At 41.0% G+C, this 19009-nt stretch overlaps 3 protein-coding genes across 3 annotated transcripts; 2 read left to right on the top strand and 1 right to left on the bottom strand.

The window, feature by feature from the left end:
• The first annotated feature begins 145 nt into the window (after positions 1 to 145).
• On the top strand, positions 146 to 1078 carry LOC141571368 (olfactory receptor 1J4-like). The gene has a single exon (XM_074331590.1). It carries the CDS (start codon positions 146 to 148, stop codon positions 1076 to 1078), a length of 933 nt encoding a protein of 310 aa, XP_074187691.1.
• Positions 1079 to 8793: 7715 nt separating this feature from the next.
• On the top strand, positions 8794 to 9935 carry LOC141571369 (olfactory receptor 1J2-like). The gene has a single exon (XM_074331591.1). It carries the CDS (start codon positions 8830 to 8832, stop codon positions 9760 to 9762), a length of 933 nt encoding a protein of 310 aa, XP_074187692.1. The 5' UTR covers positions 8794 to 8829; the 3' UTR covers positions 9763 to 9935.
• A 7375-nt stretch (positions 9936 to 17310) lies between these two features.
• LOC109439648 (olfactory receptor 1J1) lies at positions 17311 to 18252 on the bottom strand. Its single transcript, XM_019719933.2, has one exon. The coding sequence runs from the start codon at positions 18250 to 18252 to the stop codon at positions 17311 to 17313; it is 942 nt and encodes a 313-aa protein (XP_019575492.2).
• Positions 18253 to 19009: the final 757 nt, after the last annotated feature.

A 19009-nucleotide genomic window follows, 5' to 3' on the forward strand; every position in this document is an offset into this window, starting at 1 on the left:
ACAGGAATGAGGAATTAACAGGAGTGGACGTACACGTTCATGGTTTTCCCAGAGCAGAACAATATGAGATGTGACGGTCCTGGTCATCTTTTCTAGGTTCCTGAGATTCCCAGACCTCCTCCATCCCTGGCAGAACAAGGGCAGCATGAGGCCTGAGAACCAGAGCAGCGTGTCCCACTTCCTCCTGCGGGGGCTCCCCATCAGGCCCGAGCAGGAGGGCGTGTTCTTCATTCTTTTCCTGGGCATGTACCTGACCACGGTGCTGGGGAACCTGCTCCTCATCCTGCTCATCAGGCTGGACGCTCGCCTGCACACGCCCATGTACTTCTTCCTCAGCCACTTGGCCTTCTCTGATGTTTCTGTTTCATCTGTCACCGCCCCTAAGATGCTCATGGACATGCTGACTCAGGACCAATCCATCCCCTATGCAGGGTGCATTTTTCAGTTGTATTTTTTCATAGTTTTTGGTGCTTTTGACAATCTCCTTCTAGCGGTGATGGCGTATGACAGGTATGTGGCCGTCTGTCACCCTCTACACTACCCCACCATCATGAGGGAGGAGCTGTGTGTGACGCTGGTGGCTGGCTCCTGGCTTGTCTCCTTTGTCCATGCCCTCTTGCACACCCTCCTCTTGGTCCAACTGTCTTTCTGCGCTGACAGTACCATCAACCACTTTTTATGTGAGCTCACTGTGCTCCTGAAGCTGAGCTGCTCGGACAGCTCCTTCAATGATCTGGTGATCTTCACTGAGGGAGGAATACTTTTCATCCTGCCTTTGGGTAGTGTCTTAGGCTCATATATCTGTATAGGGAATATTATCCTGAGGGTTCCCACCACGAAGAGAGTCTTGAAAGCCTTTTCTACCTGTGGCTCCCATCTCTTTGTGGTATCATTTTACTACGGGACACTCGCAAGTGTTTACTTTTTCTCCTCATCGTGGGACTCCAAAGACATAATTGCTTCAGTCATGTACACAACAGTTACACCCATGCTGAATCCCTTCATCTATAGCCTGAGGAACAGAGACATAAAACAGGCCCTACATGTGTTTGTCAATAGGGCTAACTTCTTCAAGTGACAATCACTAAATCCTCAGATTGCAGTCATGAGCACAGCGAGCTCTCTCTCCTAAGATTATTGCGTGGCTGACATCTCCATATAACTTCAATAGAACATGCATTCTGCTGTCATATGTAGTGCTGTGAATATGTCAACTAGGTCTAGTTTGTTACTTGGATTGGTAATAATTCTTTATCCCTAATTAATGTTTTTCTTGTTCATCTCTTATAAGATATGTACATAATCCTATGCAAAACATGTCACAATTGTAAATGTGGATTTGTCTTTTTTTCCTTTGTGATATGTCAGTTATTGCTTATATATTGTTTATAGTATGTTATTCAGGACACATGATTTGGCATCACAATATTGCAGTGGTATGCCGAAGTGTCTGTCATCGGCTTTAAGCTGATTTTGTGCCTGTCTTCCCAACTCACATTCAATGACATCAGGTTGGTAGACTGAAATCAGGCATGATGAGAATAATTACAATGTATATGGCAATAATTACAATGCCCAAGAGACATGGGCAAGTGCTACAGAGCAAGGCTTTAAAAGAAAAACAGAGAGAAGTTTAAAAAATACATTTAGCTGCACACCACTGCTTTTACAATTAGGAGATATTTCTCAGTATCTCTAGCAATGGGTCCTACTTGAACATCTCATCTATTTCTTCTGATAACAGTATTGATACTTGATATCTACATCTCTAGGTACTAGTATAGTATAGATAGTAGAGATGCAAGTTTCTTGTTAGTAGTATGTGCAAAGTGTTCTTTTTCCATTATTTTACTTTAAACCTTTCTATATCCTTACATCTGAGAGGTGTCCAATGTTAATATAATAGTGTAAAGGTGGAATTTGATGTTTTTATGTAAATCAACAATTCTTATATTTTGGAGAATTTAATCTAATAACCTTAAATGCAATCATGATATATTTGAATTTACATCTTCCATATTACTACCGTGTTCCCCCAAAATAAGACTTAGCCAACCATTAGCTCTAAAGTGTCTTTTGGAGCAATAATTAATATAAGACCTGGTATTATATTATGTTATGTTATGTTATGATATGTTATGTCATGTTATATTATAAGACCCGGTCTTATACTATATTAAAATAAAACCATGTCTTATATTAATTTTTGCTCCAAAAGATGCATAAGAGCTGGTGGTCCAGCTAGCTCTTATTTTTGGGGAAACATGGTAGGTTTCCTATTTGAGTCATTTTCATAATTATTCTTACTTCTATGTCTCCCTTTTGATTAAATAAATAGATATTTTGTTATTATATTATCCATCTATTAACTTATTAATCACACATTACTATTACTGTATGATTTTATTATTGTATGAAATTACTTCTTGCTTCCTCTTTAAATGTTTAAAACTGTAGTATAATATGCACAACATGAAATTGGTCTTTTTAACCATTTGAGGTATCAATTCAGTGGCATTTAGTACATTCATCACCACCATCTCATTCTAGGTCCTTTAAAGGAAACTCTGTGGGACATCAACGCAACTGAATACTTTGCAACTGTGAAAAAAACAGCAAAGATATCTATGAATCAATATGGAGGGATTTCCAGGACATATTGTTAAATGGAAAAATATGCAATCTATAGCATGCTACCTTTTGTGTAACAATGAAGGGGAAATAAAAAATATACATGTATTCGTCCATTTTATGTAAAAGAAACACAAGAAGAATAAATCAGAAACTAGTGAGATTGCTCTCCTCCAGGAGGTAGGTGGGAATAAGTAGAAAAGATGAGTAGATGAGCACATTTATTTGTATAGGGCCACAGATAGTTCTTCTATTTGTCTGGATACGGAGTCTCTTGAAGAGAAGCTGAGGAGCTGGGCAGCAGCCCGGAGCAGGTGTCTGAACTCACTGACGATGAGTCCAGGTCAGAGGAGCTGGAAATCTGCACTTGGTGATGGATCTGCCTATGGGCTTGTGGGTGGTGTATGTATGAGACTCTGTGTTTGTGAGTGTGTGTGTGTGTGTGTGTACTGTATGCTTGTGTACATATCATTTGATGGCTGCACGTGTGTGTGTACTACGTATCTGACTCACAGCCTTACTATTTCCTGAGTTACATCCAATCTGGACCCTGTTTCAGTGCGTGGAGACCAAGTTACCAGCCTCCTAGTGTGTGATTAGGGACTCCTGACTCACACCCATGATAATAAATTTCTGCATCACAGCTGAGTGATGAGAGCTGAGCATCGGGATGAGAGTGTTGTCTCGCTGCTGGAGGAGAAGAGGCCCGACCTCACCGAGGAACCGAGCTCAGAAGGGCTCAAACCTCATCTCAGCAGTGTGTGCTAGTGCACGTGGGAGCTGTGTCTGTGAGTGACACACACGTGTGTGAGAGCAGGAATGTGTATTGTTTGCTATTGCCTGTGTGTATGTTACCATGGGTGCGTTACATGTGCATGAGGGTGGGTGATGGCTTAGTGACTGCCTGTGACAGAACAGGCTTCACTGCCCCACGCTGACTGTCTTCCCCAGGAAGGGGACGGGTCAGAAGGCACGTTTTAGTAATAGGAGGGTTGTGCTGTTGGTGCAGTGAGTGTGGCTGGGTGTGCATGTGTGTTTTGGGGCATCTGATTTGCATCCATGACCTCAAGTATTTCCTTAAGGGCCCTTCTTGTGGGGCACCATTGGCTGAGATAACTAAACTCTAAGCAACTCCCTGTTTCCTGAAACAGATCTGCTATCACTTTCATGTACCTGAGTGTGACTGAGTCATTCAGAATTTTGCAACCCTTTACTTTCATATGTTATGTTATGTTATGTTATGTTATGTTATGTTATGTTATGTTATGTTATGTTATGTTATGTTATGTTATGTTATATTATATAAGTCCCGGTCTTATATTAAAATAAGACCACGTCTTATATTAAATTTTGCTGCAAAAGACGAATTACAGCTGATGGTCCAGCTAGGTCTTATTTTGGGGAAACACGATATACTTTTTCTATTTGAGACATTTTCATAATTATTCTCACTTCTATCTCTCCTTTTTGATTAAATATGTATTTTGTTATTATATTCCCCATCTATTAACTTATTAATCATACATTAATATTATTTTACACTTTTCTGTAGAGATTACTTCCTGCTTTCCCTTTACATTTTTTAAAATGTAGTATAATAATCATAACATGAAATTGACCAATTTAACCATTTTAGGTGTTAATTCAGTGGCATTTAGTACATTCATCACCACCATCTCATTCTAAGTTCCCTGAAGGAAACTCTGTGGAACATCAACACAATTGAGTACTTTGTAACTGTGAAAACAACAGCAAAGATATCTACAAATCAATATGGAGGGATTTCCAGGACATATTGTTAAATGGGAAAAAACACAATCTACAGCATGCTACCTTTTGTGTAAAAATGAAGGGGAAATAAAAAATATACATGTATTCGTCCATTTTATGTAAAAGAAACACAGGAAGAATAAATCAGAAACTAGTGAGATTGCTCTCCTCCAGGAGATGGGTGCGAATGGGTAGAAATGATGGGGAGATGAGTATATTTATTTGCATAGTTTTGATTATGTTACCTATTACCACCTAAATTAAGGAGAAGAGGTGGTGAATAAAGTAAAATAGAATAAAGGAAAACAAGTGAACCTAAGTCCATTGAAAATTAATACCATCATTAGACTTAAGGGGAAAACAAAATAACTAAGCTAAGTTATTCTTGAACTCAGATTTTGTCTACATGCTCTCACAATAAAAGAAAAACACCTGGAAACAAAGTCTTTTTTTTGGAAACAAAGTTTTGAGCTGCAGTTAGTGGGTCATTAATAGTGGTATTAATGTAGAAATAGGAATAGTGGTGTTAATGAGAGGGGATAAGGGAAAGATCCTTCTTACAGGAGAATGCAACTAATAAATGTGTTAATAGAAGAACTGTTAGAATTAGAAAACCAGAATTTGGCCTCCACATTTGCGATAACTTTGTCACAGAAAAATCACCAGTGGATGTTAAATACAGTGGGTGAAATTATTTAAAGAAAAAGGTAACTTGTATAGTCTCAAAATACCTAACCAAATGATACCTATTAATTTCAAGGTTAAAATAGTAACTTTACTGTAGAGAACCTGGCAGACACCACCGTAGTCAATTGATCAAGGATAAAAAACATTAGTAAGTGCAAAAATTGATGTCATGACTTCTGATGATATGCACTGTGGTATATCTGCGAAAAATCTAAGCCTGAGTTATACATCCGTACATACGTACAAACAAACATAGAGAAGGTAAACACAGTAAATTGTTAACCATTATGGAATCTGGGTGAAGCCTGTCCAGGAATTCTTCATGTCATGTTTACAACTCAACTCTATCTTTAGAATCATTTCAAAATAAAAAGTTGAAAAGTCTTTTGTCCCAGCTGGAACAATGCCAAAGAACACAGGCGTCCAGGTCACGGCTGGCATCAGGGACACCATCCCCTCGGACCCCAGACCTCTGGCTCTAGGACACGCAGCTCCCCAAAAGGCAGGAAGAAATTAGCCAGAAGCCTGGGGACTTTGTTTCAGTCCTCTCATTACTAATTAACTGTTATCTTTAGACTCACTTCCCTGGAGCTGGTTAAGGAACACGAAAGTTTGTTAGAAGCACTAGGGCCACAGATAGTTGTTTTATTTGTCTGGATACTGAGTCTCCTGAAGAGAAGCTGAGGAGCTGGGCAGCAGCCTGGAGCAGGTGTCTGAACTCACCCACGATGAGTACAGATCAGAGGAGCTGGAAATCTGCACTTGGTGATGGATCTGCCTGTGGGCTTGTGGGTGGTGTATGAGACTGTGCTCGTGAGTGTGTGTGTGTGTTTGTGTGTGTGTGTGTGTGTACTGTATGCTTGTGTACATGTCTTTGATGGCTGCATGTATGTGTGTGTACTACATATGTGACTCACAGCCTGACTTTTTCCTGAGTTACATCCAATCTGGACCCTGTTTCAGTGCGTGGAGACCAAGTTACCAGCCTCCTAGCGTGTGATTAGGGACTCCTGACTCACACCCATGATCATAAATTTCTGCATCACAGCTGAGCGATGAGAGCTGAGCATCGGGATGAGACTGTTGTCTCGCTGCTGGAGGAGAAGAGGCCCGACCTCACCAGGAACCGAGCTCAGAAGGGCTCAAACCTCATCTCAGCAGTGTGTGCTAGTGCACGTGGGAGCTGTGTCTGTGAGTGACACACGCGTGTGAGAGCAGGAATCTGTATTGTTTGCTGTTGCCTGTGTGTATGTTACCGTGGGTACATTACCACGTGCATGAGGTGTGGGTGGTGGTTTAGTGACTGCCTGTGACTGAACAGGCTTCACTTCCCCCCGCTGACTGTCTTCCCCGGGAAGGGGACGGGTCAGAAGGCACCTCTCAGTAACGGGAGGCTTGTGCTGTTGGTGCAGTGAGTGTGACTGGGTGTGCATGTGTGTTTTGGGGCATCTGATTTGCATCCATGACCTCAAGTATTTCCTTAAGGGCCCTCCTTCTGGGGCACCATTGGCTGAGATAACTAAACTCTAAGCAACTCCCTGTTTCCTGAAACAGATCTGCTATCACTTTCATGTACCTGAGTGTGACTGTGTCATTCAGAATTTTGCAACCCTTTACTTTATTAAATAACCCCACAAGAAGAAAGATAGAAAACGACAATAACAACAAAACTTCATGCATCATGCTGTGTGAAGTTATTGGACCGAATCGCCATCAAATAACGGTGAGAACTTGAGAAAGTTACTTAACTCTTTGGCCTCAGTTTCCACATGTATTAAAACGGGAAGAATTGCATTTGCGTTGTGAATCTTACAGAGGGTCTTGGTAAATATTTCTTGTATAAATAGAAGTCAATATATTTGAGAATTTTTTTCAGTTTTAAAGTTTATAAATATGAAGGAATGAAATTATCTAGGCAGGGGTCTAAGAAAATTTTGGACACATTTGGGTTCTCACAACTCTGAAATAATGTATCGTGCTTGGCTCCCCTAACCAAAGAAGGGAGGTTTCCTGGGTGTTGGTTAAGAACATGGGCTCTGATCACACAGACATACTAGAGTGAACTCCATGGAGTAGCTAATACGTGGTAACTTTTAATCTATAGAAAATGACAATACATATATATCAATTTATATATATGTCATATATTATAGATACAGATATACGTGTGTGTGTTGGTGCCATTCTTCCGCTACTGTTGTGTGCCTATGGAATTTTTATCATTTCTGTTTCAATACCTTAAACCTAAATAGGTGAAAGAACACAAATTCTTAGTGCAGCTGTGAAGAGTTGTTGCGTCCAGCACGACGAGGGTTGTGGGGAGCGAGGAGGGTGGTGCCCGGTTAAGAAAAGACAGTAGCCATGAATAGAGTTTAAGTGCAGGGCCAAGGGACTGGCAGCCTCAAAGACTGGGCTATGGGCTGTGGTGCCCAATCGGCCTACGCATCAGCTTTTATTAGTCAGGTGGGGAAGCAAAGGAGATAAAGCTTGTCAATCTCAAGATCTGTGAATTCCATACACTATAATAGGAAACTGATTCAAGCCAATCACGCTTACCTGCAGGCAGCTGCAGGCAAGTCTCAGAAGGTCTGTACTTCCCCAAGGGAAAAAACCTATATGCATATGAATAGATGGAGAGCACCTCATTGAATCTCTTCCCCTGCAGGTTTTGGGAAGGAATGCAGCCACAGAGGCAGAGGCTTTCCTTAGCCTGGGGAAGGTGGGGGGCTGTGCCCACCTCTACAAACCCCGTGGGTTCCCCTGTTGGTCCCCACTCGACTGTGCCTGTCTTAGGTTGCTTTCCACATGGAAAGTCGTACCGTCTTTGACTGTCCAGTCATCTTTGGAGCCAAACAGGGAGACATAAGGTGCAAACACAAAGGTGTAGCAAAGTCCCTGAAAGGATCCATCTCACAGACTCTCCTTTCTTTAGGGGCAGGTACGAGGAGACAGATGGGTAGGCTGCTGCGTGGTGACAAAGAGGTTTTAAAATCTGGGAATGTAAGGCTGATGTGTGCATTTAGTTAGAAAACGTAGGTAAAGTTCTAGAGCAGACCCAACTGTCCACCAAAAGCTCAGCATTATTAGGAAAGACAGTTTGAGGACTATTCTGAGTTGGGTGCTATTCTGGCTTCAAGAGGCTTTGAATGGCCCCCATTTCTAGAGTGTCTGTGAGTTTACAGCTGTAGGTCAGCGGGACCCGGCAGCTTCACAGGAGTGTGACAACGCGCTAATGCAGCCTCAGCGCTGGGGTCTCACGTGTTTCTTTAAGGCAGAAACAACTGGTACCAGTTTGCCGAGGCTCATCCACTATTTCTGCCGCAGTGAACTATTACGGTTTGGCTCTGGCCTGGGCAGAAATGATCTCTCTATGCTCAACATTTTCTACAAGCACAGAGAGCGGGGACCTTGCCTTTCTTGTTCACGGCTGCACCTCCGTCCTTGTAGAGGCCCCGACACAGACTCGATGGTCCGTAATAATGGCTGAAGGAAACTCTGAATGCCCTCTTGCTTCTGCACCATGACGTCTTGTTGGTAGATTAGGGTGCGATGTTTTCCTGGAGCCAGACTGGGATGGAGCAAAGGTGCCTGTGTCCACAGGAATGAGGAATTAACAGGAGTGGACCTACACGTTCATGGTTTTCCCAGAGCAGAACAATATGAGATGTGACGGTCCTGGTCATCTTTTCTAGGTTCCTGAGATTCCCAAACTTTCTCCATCCCTGGCAGACCAAGGACAACATGAGGCCTGAGAACCAGAGCAGCGTGTCCCACTTCCTACTGCGGGGGCTCCCCATCCAGCCCGAGCATCAGGGCGTGTTCTTCGTCCTGTTCCTGGGCATGTACCTGACCACGGTGCTGGGGAACCTGCTCCTCATCCTGCTCATCAGGCTGGACGCTCGCCTGCACACGCCCATGTACTTCTTCCTCAGCCACTTGGCCTGCTCTGACATCTGCTTCTCATCTGTCACCGTCCCTAGGATGCTCATGGACATGCTGACTCAGTACCAATCCGTCCCCTATGTAGGGTGCATTTTTCAGTTGTATTTTTTCATATTTTATGCTGCTTTTGACAATCTCCTTCTAGCGGTGATGGCGTATGACAGGTACGTGGCCGTCTGTCACCCTCTACACTACCCCACCATCATGAGGGAGAAGCTGTGTGTGACGCTGGTGGCTGGCTCCTGGCTTGTCTCCTTTGTCCATGCCCTCTTGCACACCCTTCTCTTGGTCCGACTGTCCTTCTGCGCTGACAGTACCATCAACCACTTTTTCTGTGACCTCACTGTGCTCCTGAAGCTGAGCTGCTCAGACATCTCACTCAATGAGCTGGTGATCTTCACTGAGGGAGGAATACTTTTCATCCTGCCTTTGGGTAGTGTCTTAGGCTCATATATCTGTATAGGGACTATTATCCTGAGGGTTCCCACCACGAAGAGACTCTTGAAAGCCTTTTCTACCTGTGGCTCCCATCTCTTTGTGGTATCTTTATACTATGGGACAGTTGCAAGCGTTTACTTTTTCTCCTCATCGTGGGACTCCAAGGACATAATTGCTTCAGTCATGTACACGGTAGTTACACCCATGCTGAATCCCTTCATCTATAGCCTGAGGAACAAAGACATAAAACAGGCCCTACATGTGTTTGTCTATAGGGCTAACTTCTTCAAGTGACAATCACTAAATCTTCAGATTGCAGTCATGAGCACAGCGAGCTATTTCTCCTAAGATTATTGCGTGACCGACAATTCCATATAACTTCAATTGAACATGCATTCTGCTGTCATATATTGTGCTGTGAATATGTCAACTAGGTCTAGTTTGCTCCATGGATTGGTAATAATTCTTTACCCCTAAGTAATGTTTTTGCTTGTTTATCTCCTATAAGATATGTGCAAAATCCTATGCAAAACTTGTCACAATTAAAATTTGGATTTGTCTTTTTCTCCTGGTAATATGTCAGTTTTTGCTTATGTACTGTTTATAGTATGTTATTGAGGACACACCCATTTGGCATCACAATATTGCAGTGGTGCGCTGAAGCTGGCTTTCATTGGCTTTAAGCTGATTGTGTGCCTGTCTTTCCAACTCACATTCAATGACATCATGTGGGTAGACTGAAATCATCCATGATAAGAATAATTACAATGGACTTGGGCAATAATTAAAATGTCCAAGGGACATGAACAAGTGCTACAAAGCAAGGCTTATAAAAAAAAGCAAAAAACAAAAACAGAGAAGTTTAAAAAATACATTTAGCAGCACACCACTGCATTTATAATTAGGAGGTATTTTCTTATTATCACTAGCAATGGGTCCTAAATGAACCTTTCATCTATTTGTTCTGATAGTAGTATAGATACTTGATATCTATATCTACATCTATAGGTATTAGTATAGTTAGATAGTAAAGATGCAAGTTTCTTGTGACCAGTATGTGCAAAATATTCCTTTTCCATTATTTTAGTTTAAACCTTTCTGTGTCCTTATATCTCTGAGGTGTCTACTGTTAATAGTGAAAAGGCGGATTTTGATGTTTTTATGTAGTCAACAATTATTATATTTCTGGATAATTTAATCTAATAACATTGAATGCAATCATGATATATTTTAATTTATGTTTTCAATATTACTACTGTGTTTCCCCGTAAAGAAGATCTAGCTGGACCATCAGCTCTAATGCATCTTTTGGAGCAATAATTAATATAAGACCTGGTATTATATTATATTATATTATATTATATTACATTATATTATATTTTATTATATAAGACCCAGTCTTATATTATATTAAAATAAGATCGGGTCTTATATTAATATTTGCTCCAAAAGATGCATTAGAGGTGATGGTCCAGCTAGGTCTTATTTTTGGTGAAATACGGTATATGTTTTCTATTTGAGATATTTTCATAATTATTCTCACTTCTATTTCTCCTTTTTGATTAAATATATATTTTGTTATTATATTCCCCATCTATTAACTTATTAATGATACATTATTATTATTATTTGATGACTTTTCAGTGCTTTGTGTAGAGATTACTTCTTGCTTTCTCTTCAAATTTTTAAAAATTTAGTATAATATGTATAACATGAAATTGACCATTTTAACCATTTGAGGTATCAATTCAGTGGCATTTAGTACATTCATCACCACCATCTCATTCTAGGTCCTTTAAAGGAAACTCTGTGGAACATCAACACAATTGAGTACTTTGCAACAGTGAAAAAAACAGCAAAGATATTTATGAGTCAATATGGAGGGATATGCAGGAGATGTTGTTAAATTCCAAAAAAGCAATCTATAGCTCATTACTTTTTGTGTAAAAATGAAACAGAAAGAAAACACATGTATATCTGCCCATTTGAAGAAAAAGAAACACAAGGAGAATAAATCAGAAACTAGTGAGATTGCTCTCCTAGAGGAGGTAGGTGGGAACAGGTAGAAAAGATGGGCAGATGAGTACATTTATTTGTATAGTTTTGACTGTGTTACCTATTACCAACTAAAAAATAAGTAGAAGAGGTGGTGAATAAAGTAAAATAGAATAAAAGAAAACAAGTGAACCTAACTACATTGAAAATCAATACCATAATTAGACTTAAGGGGAAAATAAAATAACTCACCTAATTTATTCTTGAACCCAGATTTAGTCTACATACTCTCACAATAAAAAACAACAACAACTGGAAACAAAGTTTTGAGCAGAAGTTCGTGTGTCATTAATAGTGGTATAAGTTCAAGATTCTGAAATAACATGGGTCAAAGATTCAGCAAATAAATAAACATATTGAGGAAAAGGACAGACTCCTCACCCCTGGGGAAAGGTGCTATGTATATGGTAAAGGAAAGGCTGGAAAGAACTCTATAGAGTGAAATTAGAATTGGAGATATCAGTTTGAATTTATGGAGTTTAATATGTATAAATACACTCAAATCTATATGTTATGTATCAACATACTGTTCCCATCCCCCATTGTTTCTGTCCCACTCCTGACCCACCTCCTATGGGTAGTCATTCCTTTAGTTTCCTAGTTTCTAGTTTTTCCTTCTTGTGTTTCTTTTATATATATTTCCTAGTTGGGTTCTCTGACATCGTTTAGAAGCGTTTAAAGCAATGAATACACCTAACATTTCAAAATGAACAACAATGGTAATGGATTATAACTCAGAGAATAAATAGGAATCAATGAATCCATAATGATATAAATCAATTAAAAACAAATGAGTGGGGAATAAGGGAAAGATCCTTCTTACAGGAGAATACAACTAATAAATGTATTAATAGAAGAAATGTTAGAATTAGAAAATCAGCATTTGTGTTCCAAATTGGGGATAACTTTGTCACAGAAGAATCACCAGTGGATGTTAAATATAGTGGGTGATTTTTTAAATAAGATAAAAGGTATATTTGTATAGTGTCAAAATACCTACCCAAACGATACCTATTAACTTTAAGGTTAAAATAGTAACTTTACAGTAGAGAACCTGACAGACACCACCGTAGTCAATTGATCAAGGATAAAAACACTAATAAGTGCAAAAATTGCTGTCATGCCTTCTGATGATATGCACTGTGGTACATCGGCCATAAATCTAAGCCTGAGTTATACATCCATACATACGTACAAACATAGAGAAGGTAAACATAGTATAATGTTAACCATTATGGAATCTGGGTGAAGCCTGTCCAGGAATTCTTCATGTCATGTTTACAACTCAACTATATCTTTAGAATCGTTTCAAAATAAAAAGTTGAAAAATCCTTCGTCCCAGCTGGATCAATGTCCAAGAACACAGGCGTCCAGGTCACGGCTGGCATCAGGGACACCATCCCCTGGGACCCCAGAACCTCTGGCTCTAGGACATGCAGCTCCCCAAAAGGCAGGAAGAAATTAGCCAGAAGCCTGGGGACTTTGTTTCAGTCCTCTCATTAGTAATTAAGTGTCATCTTTAGACTCACTTCCCTGGAGCTGGTTAAGGAAAACGAAAGTCTATTAGAAGCACTAGGGCCACAGATAGTTCTTTTCATCTGGATACTGAGTCTCCTGAAGAGAAGCTGAGGAGCTGGGCAGCAGCCCGGAACAGGTGTCTGAACTCACTGACGATGAGTCCAGGTCAGAGGAGCTGGAAATCTGCACTTGGTGATGGATCTGCCTGTGGGCTTGTGGGTGGTGTATGAGACTCTGTGCTCATGAGTGTGCGTGTGTGTGTGTGTGTGTGTGTGTGTGTGTGTAGTCATGGGATGTAAAGTGCAGCATAGGGAATATAGTCAATCGTATAGTAACAGCTATATACAATGTCAGAGAGGTAGTACATTGACGGGTGGGGGTTATCACCTTGTAAGGGGTGTAAATGTCTAACAATTGCGTTGTTTTATACACCTGAAACTAATAAAAAATATCAACCCGTTTGATTACTTCTTTCTGCCAGGGACTCAGGAATGATTTTTAGACTTCCCATACAGCCCTTCCAATGAGTGTATCCTCAACATGCATGACTTGGTAGTAAAAGAGACATATTCTCAATATAGATGTGCTTGACTGAAAATGAAAGTATCAGTTGGGTAATACTCAGAATTTCATCTGTACTCTAAAATAACAGATGCAGATAAATGATGGGTAACTTTCAAGTGGAAGCATATCACTAAAGATTTGTTCAGGAGGGTAGAATAACAGTCTTCCTTATACAAACTGTCACAAGAGCTGAGGACCAGAGATTAGGGAAGTTCCTCTTGAAGATTAAAAATATCTAAAACTTAAAATTTCAGCCTAAAGCATAAAATAGATGGTTTCAAAAGGTTAATGAGTAGTAGCTGCAAATTTCAAGAATCACTGAAAAGCTCCTCCAAATGTCTCTGTATAGTGTAAGCCCTGACAGTCGGCTTTTCTTTTCGTAATGCGAGTCCTGATTTAAGCTTTGATTGCTGAAGCATCCACTTCAAAGATGGCTACCTCCAAAAAACACATTGCCAGCCACACTTAGATAAAGAGCCAGGCCACCTCTCTCACTGAGGCTTGTTTGTTTTAGAGATCTTGGTTGATTTCTATAACTGACCATTTGGATCACTTGTTTATTCTCTTCTTACATGATCTTGCTCTTATGTTCTAAATCGCCTATAAAGAGTGAGCCCACGAAACCCTCGGCCCCCACCCTCGACCCCAATAAAAGCAGAACTCCAGGCCTGTGCACTCACTCTTGCTCTCTCTACCCTCAACTTTACCGTGTGGCCCCACATGTCCACATGTACCCAGTGCTTTTTAGGACCTCAGTAATATACTTTTTTTTTTTTTTTAAGTTTCTTGATGGTTATGGCTGAGGCCATCTTACAATCATAAAAACCACAAGGGCTGGTCCAGCTACAATATTGTTTGGGTAGGCTGAGATGGGCACAAAACACTCAGTCTGCAGCGGAAATTCAGATAGCTCTTGGGAGCTCAATGGGAAACTTCTGTGAATCTCATATCTGCCTGTGTATCTGATTGTGATTACCTCCAGAGAGTAATGGTTTCTCCTCTTCAGGCTTCTAAGTCTTTCATGAGTTCCTCTCATTGGAAAACAAACATGAACAATACAGAAAAGAAAAATCTAGAAAATATAGTCTCCATCCTCACCATTATAATGCAGGTGAAGACTTGGAAATGGGTAATAATGATGGTAAGTTAACAACAAACAATCTAGTGTAGGACATACGGACAAGAAGGGGAAATTGGGTAGGAGACTGAGAGAGTGCCCATATACAAGTCCCAGAAACAGCATGAGGGATGCATGGGACAGAGACAGCACTGATGAGCCCACTTTAGATCAACTGACCTGCAGCTGGACACAGAAGCATGAATAAGACCAGCCAAGACCAGAAAAACCACCATCCCAAGCTAGATGAGCCAAGCCCCAAGTTTGATAAGTGATGCCTAAACAAACCTTCAGAGTCATAAGTAACATAAATGCTTATTGCTGAATGCTACTGAGATTTTTGTGGTTATTTCTTACCCAGCATTTTTGTGGCAAGAGCTAACTGATACAATAGGGGTATGAAAAAGCCCTTATGTCACAAAGCAAGCCTAACATCAATCGAGTGGGGAAGTGAGGAGGAAGGAGTAAATATTTTTTAAAAAACAATAACTCAATATTGAACAAGAACTACTCAAGAGATGTAATTTTTTCTGCTGTTTTTTCAAAAATTTATTTAGTTGAGGATTTGTCTTCCTCCTCTGCTAAATAAAAACTCTTTAAGGAGCCCATAAATTTTCTTCTAATCCTTAGGTATTAGAAAGGGTAAAGATTTCTTTCCAACACAATCTTGATTCTGTACTTAAATAGCCCTTCCCGTCATTGGATCTGGCTGCAAGCAAGAATCTGAGGTCCAGAAAGGAGTCATAATGGTATATTGTCTCTTTTTCTCTCATTTTCCAGTCTATTCATATTTACTGAACTCATATTTGTGGTGATGGAGCATGGGAGGAAGAATGAGAAAAGGGTGACAATAATATGGTCCTCTGGTTGCTACCATATTAAAGAGATTTTTGGCTCCTCTTGACTTCGATGATGGTTACAACTAACTCATTCTCTTGTTGTTACTTCCAAGCCAGGGGATATCAAGAGGCTCCCAAACTACCTTCCTACACATCCTCTGTGATATAACTAAAGTATATTTTCTTCCTGTGACTGTTTCCCCTCATAGCTCCTGGTTTGGGATGGTGTATCTTCTACAGATCTCTTATTCTCTCTTACAGTCTCCTAGGCTTTCTAATAGGTCTTCTTGGGAAGAATTGAAAATGGTTTCATATCTGTTCTTTCTCACGTAATCCACCTGTGGTCTGTAGGAAACATTTGTGTTTTTATTGCCTCACCATGAAATTAAGTGAAGGTATATCCCAAATATAATTTTCATATTCTCTCTGTCTCTGTTTCTCTCTCTGTCCCCCCCCCCACCATTTCATCTTTCCTATTGCTCTCACTCTCATAAAAGCAGGAGATATATATCCAACTCTCTGAATGTTTCTGTTGAAGCTTCTCTTACTAAGCTTGAAGTGAGGAGGAAAGCACATCCCCCCAAAGGCAGATTTGGGGCTCACTGAACAGCTTTCTCCAAAAACTTCTTTACAAGAACCTCTCATCTCTAGCTCTTGGCACTTTTTAGATCCACATCTAGGTTGAAAGACTCAAGAGCTATGAAACTGATTCCTGGGCATTTCTTATAAACATCGTCATTTTGTGTCTTATAACTCATTTTGGAATCTGGTGTCTCTCACATCTTGGCACCTTAGCTGGAACTTCCAGTTTCACGTCTTGCCACAGGCTGCTCCCTCTGCCTGTGGTCATCAGGACAAGATAGAACTTCGTTGTTTGGATAATTCTGATTTCAGTCTCAGGTAGAGCAGCACCTTCTCTGGGAAGTTCTTCATGTACCCTCTGCCACAGGCTAAGCTAATTATTCCTCCTCAGCATTCCATATAAACAATTATAGTCGTTGGCTGGATTGCTCTGGAGTCAGACAGCCAAGACCAAGTCTTCCTTTCACTAACTGCTGTCCTAAGAACATCCTAAGGTGTTCTTCATGTCTTTGAGCCTGAGTTTTCCCAACATATCTCTTAGGGCCGTTCTCAGGATTAGAGTAGATGATTTCAAAGCATATTAAGCTCTTTGACTGGTATCTGAGACACCAGAGGTGACATTTATTTTGTTGCTGAACATCTGTATGTGTTTGGGGAGAAGGGAAGTGTGAGCTGTGTTCTCGAAGGACAAGAAAGCAGTGTGTTAATTATTTTGTAAGAGAGTACAATTTAATATGTTCTCCCTGAAAGTTCTGGAAGGGCTCAAGGTCCCTGCTTGCCTGGGTACCTGGGAAAGGAGAAGACATGTTGTCACCAAAATGGAAAATTCTTTTGACATGGAGATGTAAAAGATGAAATACATTTAACAACAACTTTAAAATTTGGGGAAGGACCAGCCCTAAGAGTTTCCATTTAATGATACCAGCCAAAGTGACATATATCCTCAAAATGTTTTACAATCGGCATCATCCAAGAAAAGAGCAAACTAAGCCCTATAAAGCATATCCCATTTCACTATTGCCCTGAACAGGCACAAGAATAATATCAGTAAAGGTTTGTGAGTGACAGCTGTGGAAGGAAGACAAGTGAGCTATATTTTCAATAATTTGTATTTACTGTTATTGAAGAAATAAGATCATATGGGTGCATTAAAAAGAAAGGTAGGTATCAGCTGGAAGAATCTGCTTTCTTACTCAAGAGTTTTCTCAAAGCTCCTTTCATGTCTTTATTTCTCAGGCTATAAATGAAAGGGTTCAGCATGGGGGTGACCACTGTGTACATCAATGAAGCAATTATGTTACTGCCATTGGTACTGTTGGATGAAGGAAGAAAATATAGACCAATAATTGTCCCATAGTAGAGAGTCACTACTGAGAGATGAGATCCACAAGTGGACAAGGCTTTATAGATCCCCTTGGTAGAGGGAACCCGGAGGATGGTGGCCCCAATATGGCCATAAGAAACCAGGATGCATAAGAATGGAAGCATAATGGCCATTAATCCTGCAGTAAAGATTACCAATTGGTTGAGGGAAGTGTCTGAGCAGGACAATTTGAGCAGGGCACCAAGGTCACAGAAGAAGTGGGGGACAGTGTGGTCAGCACAGAAGGACAGCCGGGTTAGGAGGAGGGTATGCAAAAGAGAACAACCACAAGCGATGACCCAGGACCCAGCTACCAGCATGACACAAACGCTCTGACTCATGATGGTGTTATACTGTAGAGGGTGACAGATGGCCACATACCTGTCATAGGCCATTGAAGTGATCAAGAAACTGTCCAAATCGGCAAAGAATATGAAAAAATATGTCTGTGAAATGCAGCCTGCATAGGGGATGGATTGGTCCTGAGCCTGCATGTTCACGAGCATCTTAGGGATGGTGACAGATGAGAAAGAGATATCAGTGAAGGCCAAGTGGCTGAGGAAGAAGTACATGGGCGTGTGCAGGCGAGCGTCCAGCCTGATGAGCAGGATGATGAGCAGATTCCCCAGCACCGTGGTCAGGTACATGCCCAGGAACAGGGCGAAGAATGTGCCCTGGTGATCTGGCCGGATGGGGAGCCCCAGGAGGAGGAACTGGGAGACACCGCTCTGGTTCTCAGGCCTCATACTGGTAGACCAGCTGGAGGGGACTGGTGCGGAAAGTTGAAGGGAAAAGGTGGAATGCCTCAGGATAAAAGAAAATGATAGTCGCTGCATAGCATAATAGATGTTCTTTTGATTTAGGGAGTGTCTTGTCTTCATATTTTCTTACATTTCATGCATATTTTGCTGGATAAATGTACAAAAGGTATAGGTTAGGATACACAGCCACTTTCTTTCTCAGTCTGGTCCCCATCTCTGTAAATGATAATACTAACAACTAATGTTTATTAAACATTGTCCTTATGCATTGTTCTACTAGCTTACCTGTAGTAACTGACTCAACAGTCTTACATATCTGAGCTAGGCAGGGACTGTTATTGTTTTCCACTTTTAGATGGAATAGCTGAGGCAGAGAGTCTCACTGTCAACAGTGATAAGAAGTGGAGAAGCTGGGATTTGGACCCAAGTATTTTGACTTCAGAGTTTGTTCTCTGAAAGCAAAACAAATTATTTGACATCAGAAATCTCATTGCTGGGCTGGCCCGGTGGCTCAGGCGGTTAGAACTCCATGCTCCTAACTTCGAAAGCTGCCAGTTCGATTCCCACGTGGGCCAGTGGGCTCTAAAACACAAGGCTTCCAGTTCAATTCCTCGAGTCCCGCAAGGACTGGTGGGCTCCGCCCCCTGCAACTAAGATTGAACAGGGCACCTTGAGCTGAGCTGCCTCCCGGATGGCTCAGTTGGTTGGAGTGCGGGCTCTCAACCACAAGGTTGCCAGTTCA

This window comes from Rhinolophus sinicus, linkage group LG04 (genome assembly GCF_036562045.2).
Source record: "Rhinolophus sinicus isolate RSC01 linkage group LG04, ASM3656204v1, whole genome shotgun sequence".
NCBI classification, from domain to species: Eukaryota; Metazoa; Chordata; class Mammalia; order Chiroptera; family Rhinolophidae; genus Rhinolophus; species Rhinolophus sinicus.

Excerpts from the sequence above, each read along its gene's own strand:
- LOC141571368 (XM_074331590.1), top strand. The coding sequence starts at position 146 with ATGAGGCCTGAGAACCAGAGCAGCGTGTCCCACTTCCTCCTGCGGGGG.
- LOC141571369 (XM_074331591.1), top strand. The coding sequence starts at position 8,830 with ATGAGGCCTGAGAACCAGAGCAGCGTGTCCCACTTCCTACTGCGGGGG.
- LOC109439648 (XM_019719933.2), bottom strand. The coding sequence starts at position 18,252 with ATGAGGCCTGAGAACCAGAGCGGTGTCTCCCAGTTCCTCCTCCTGGGG.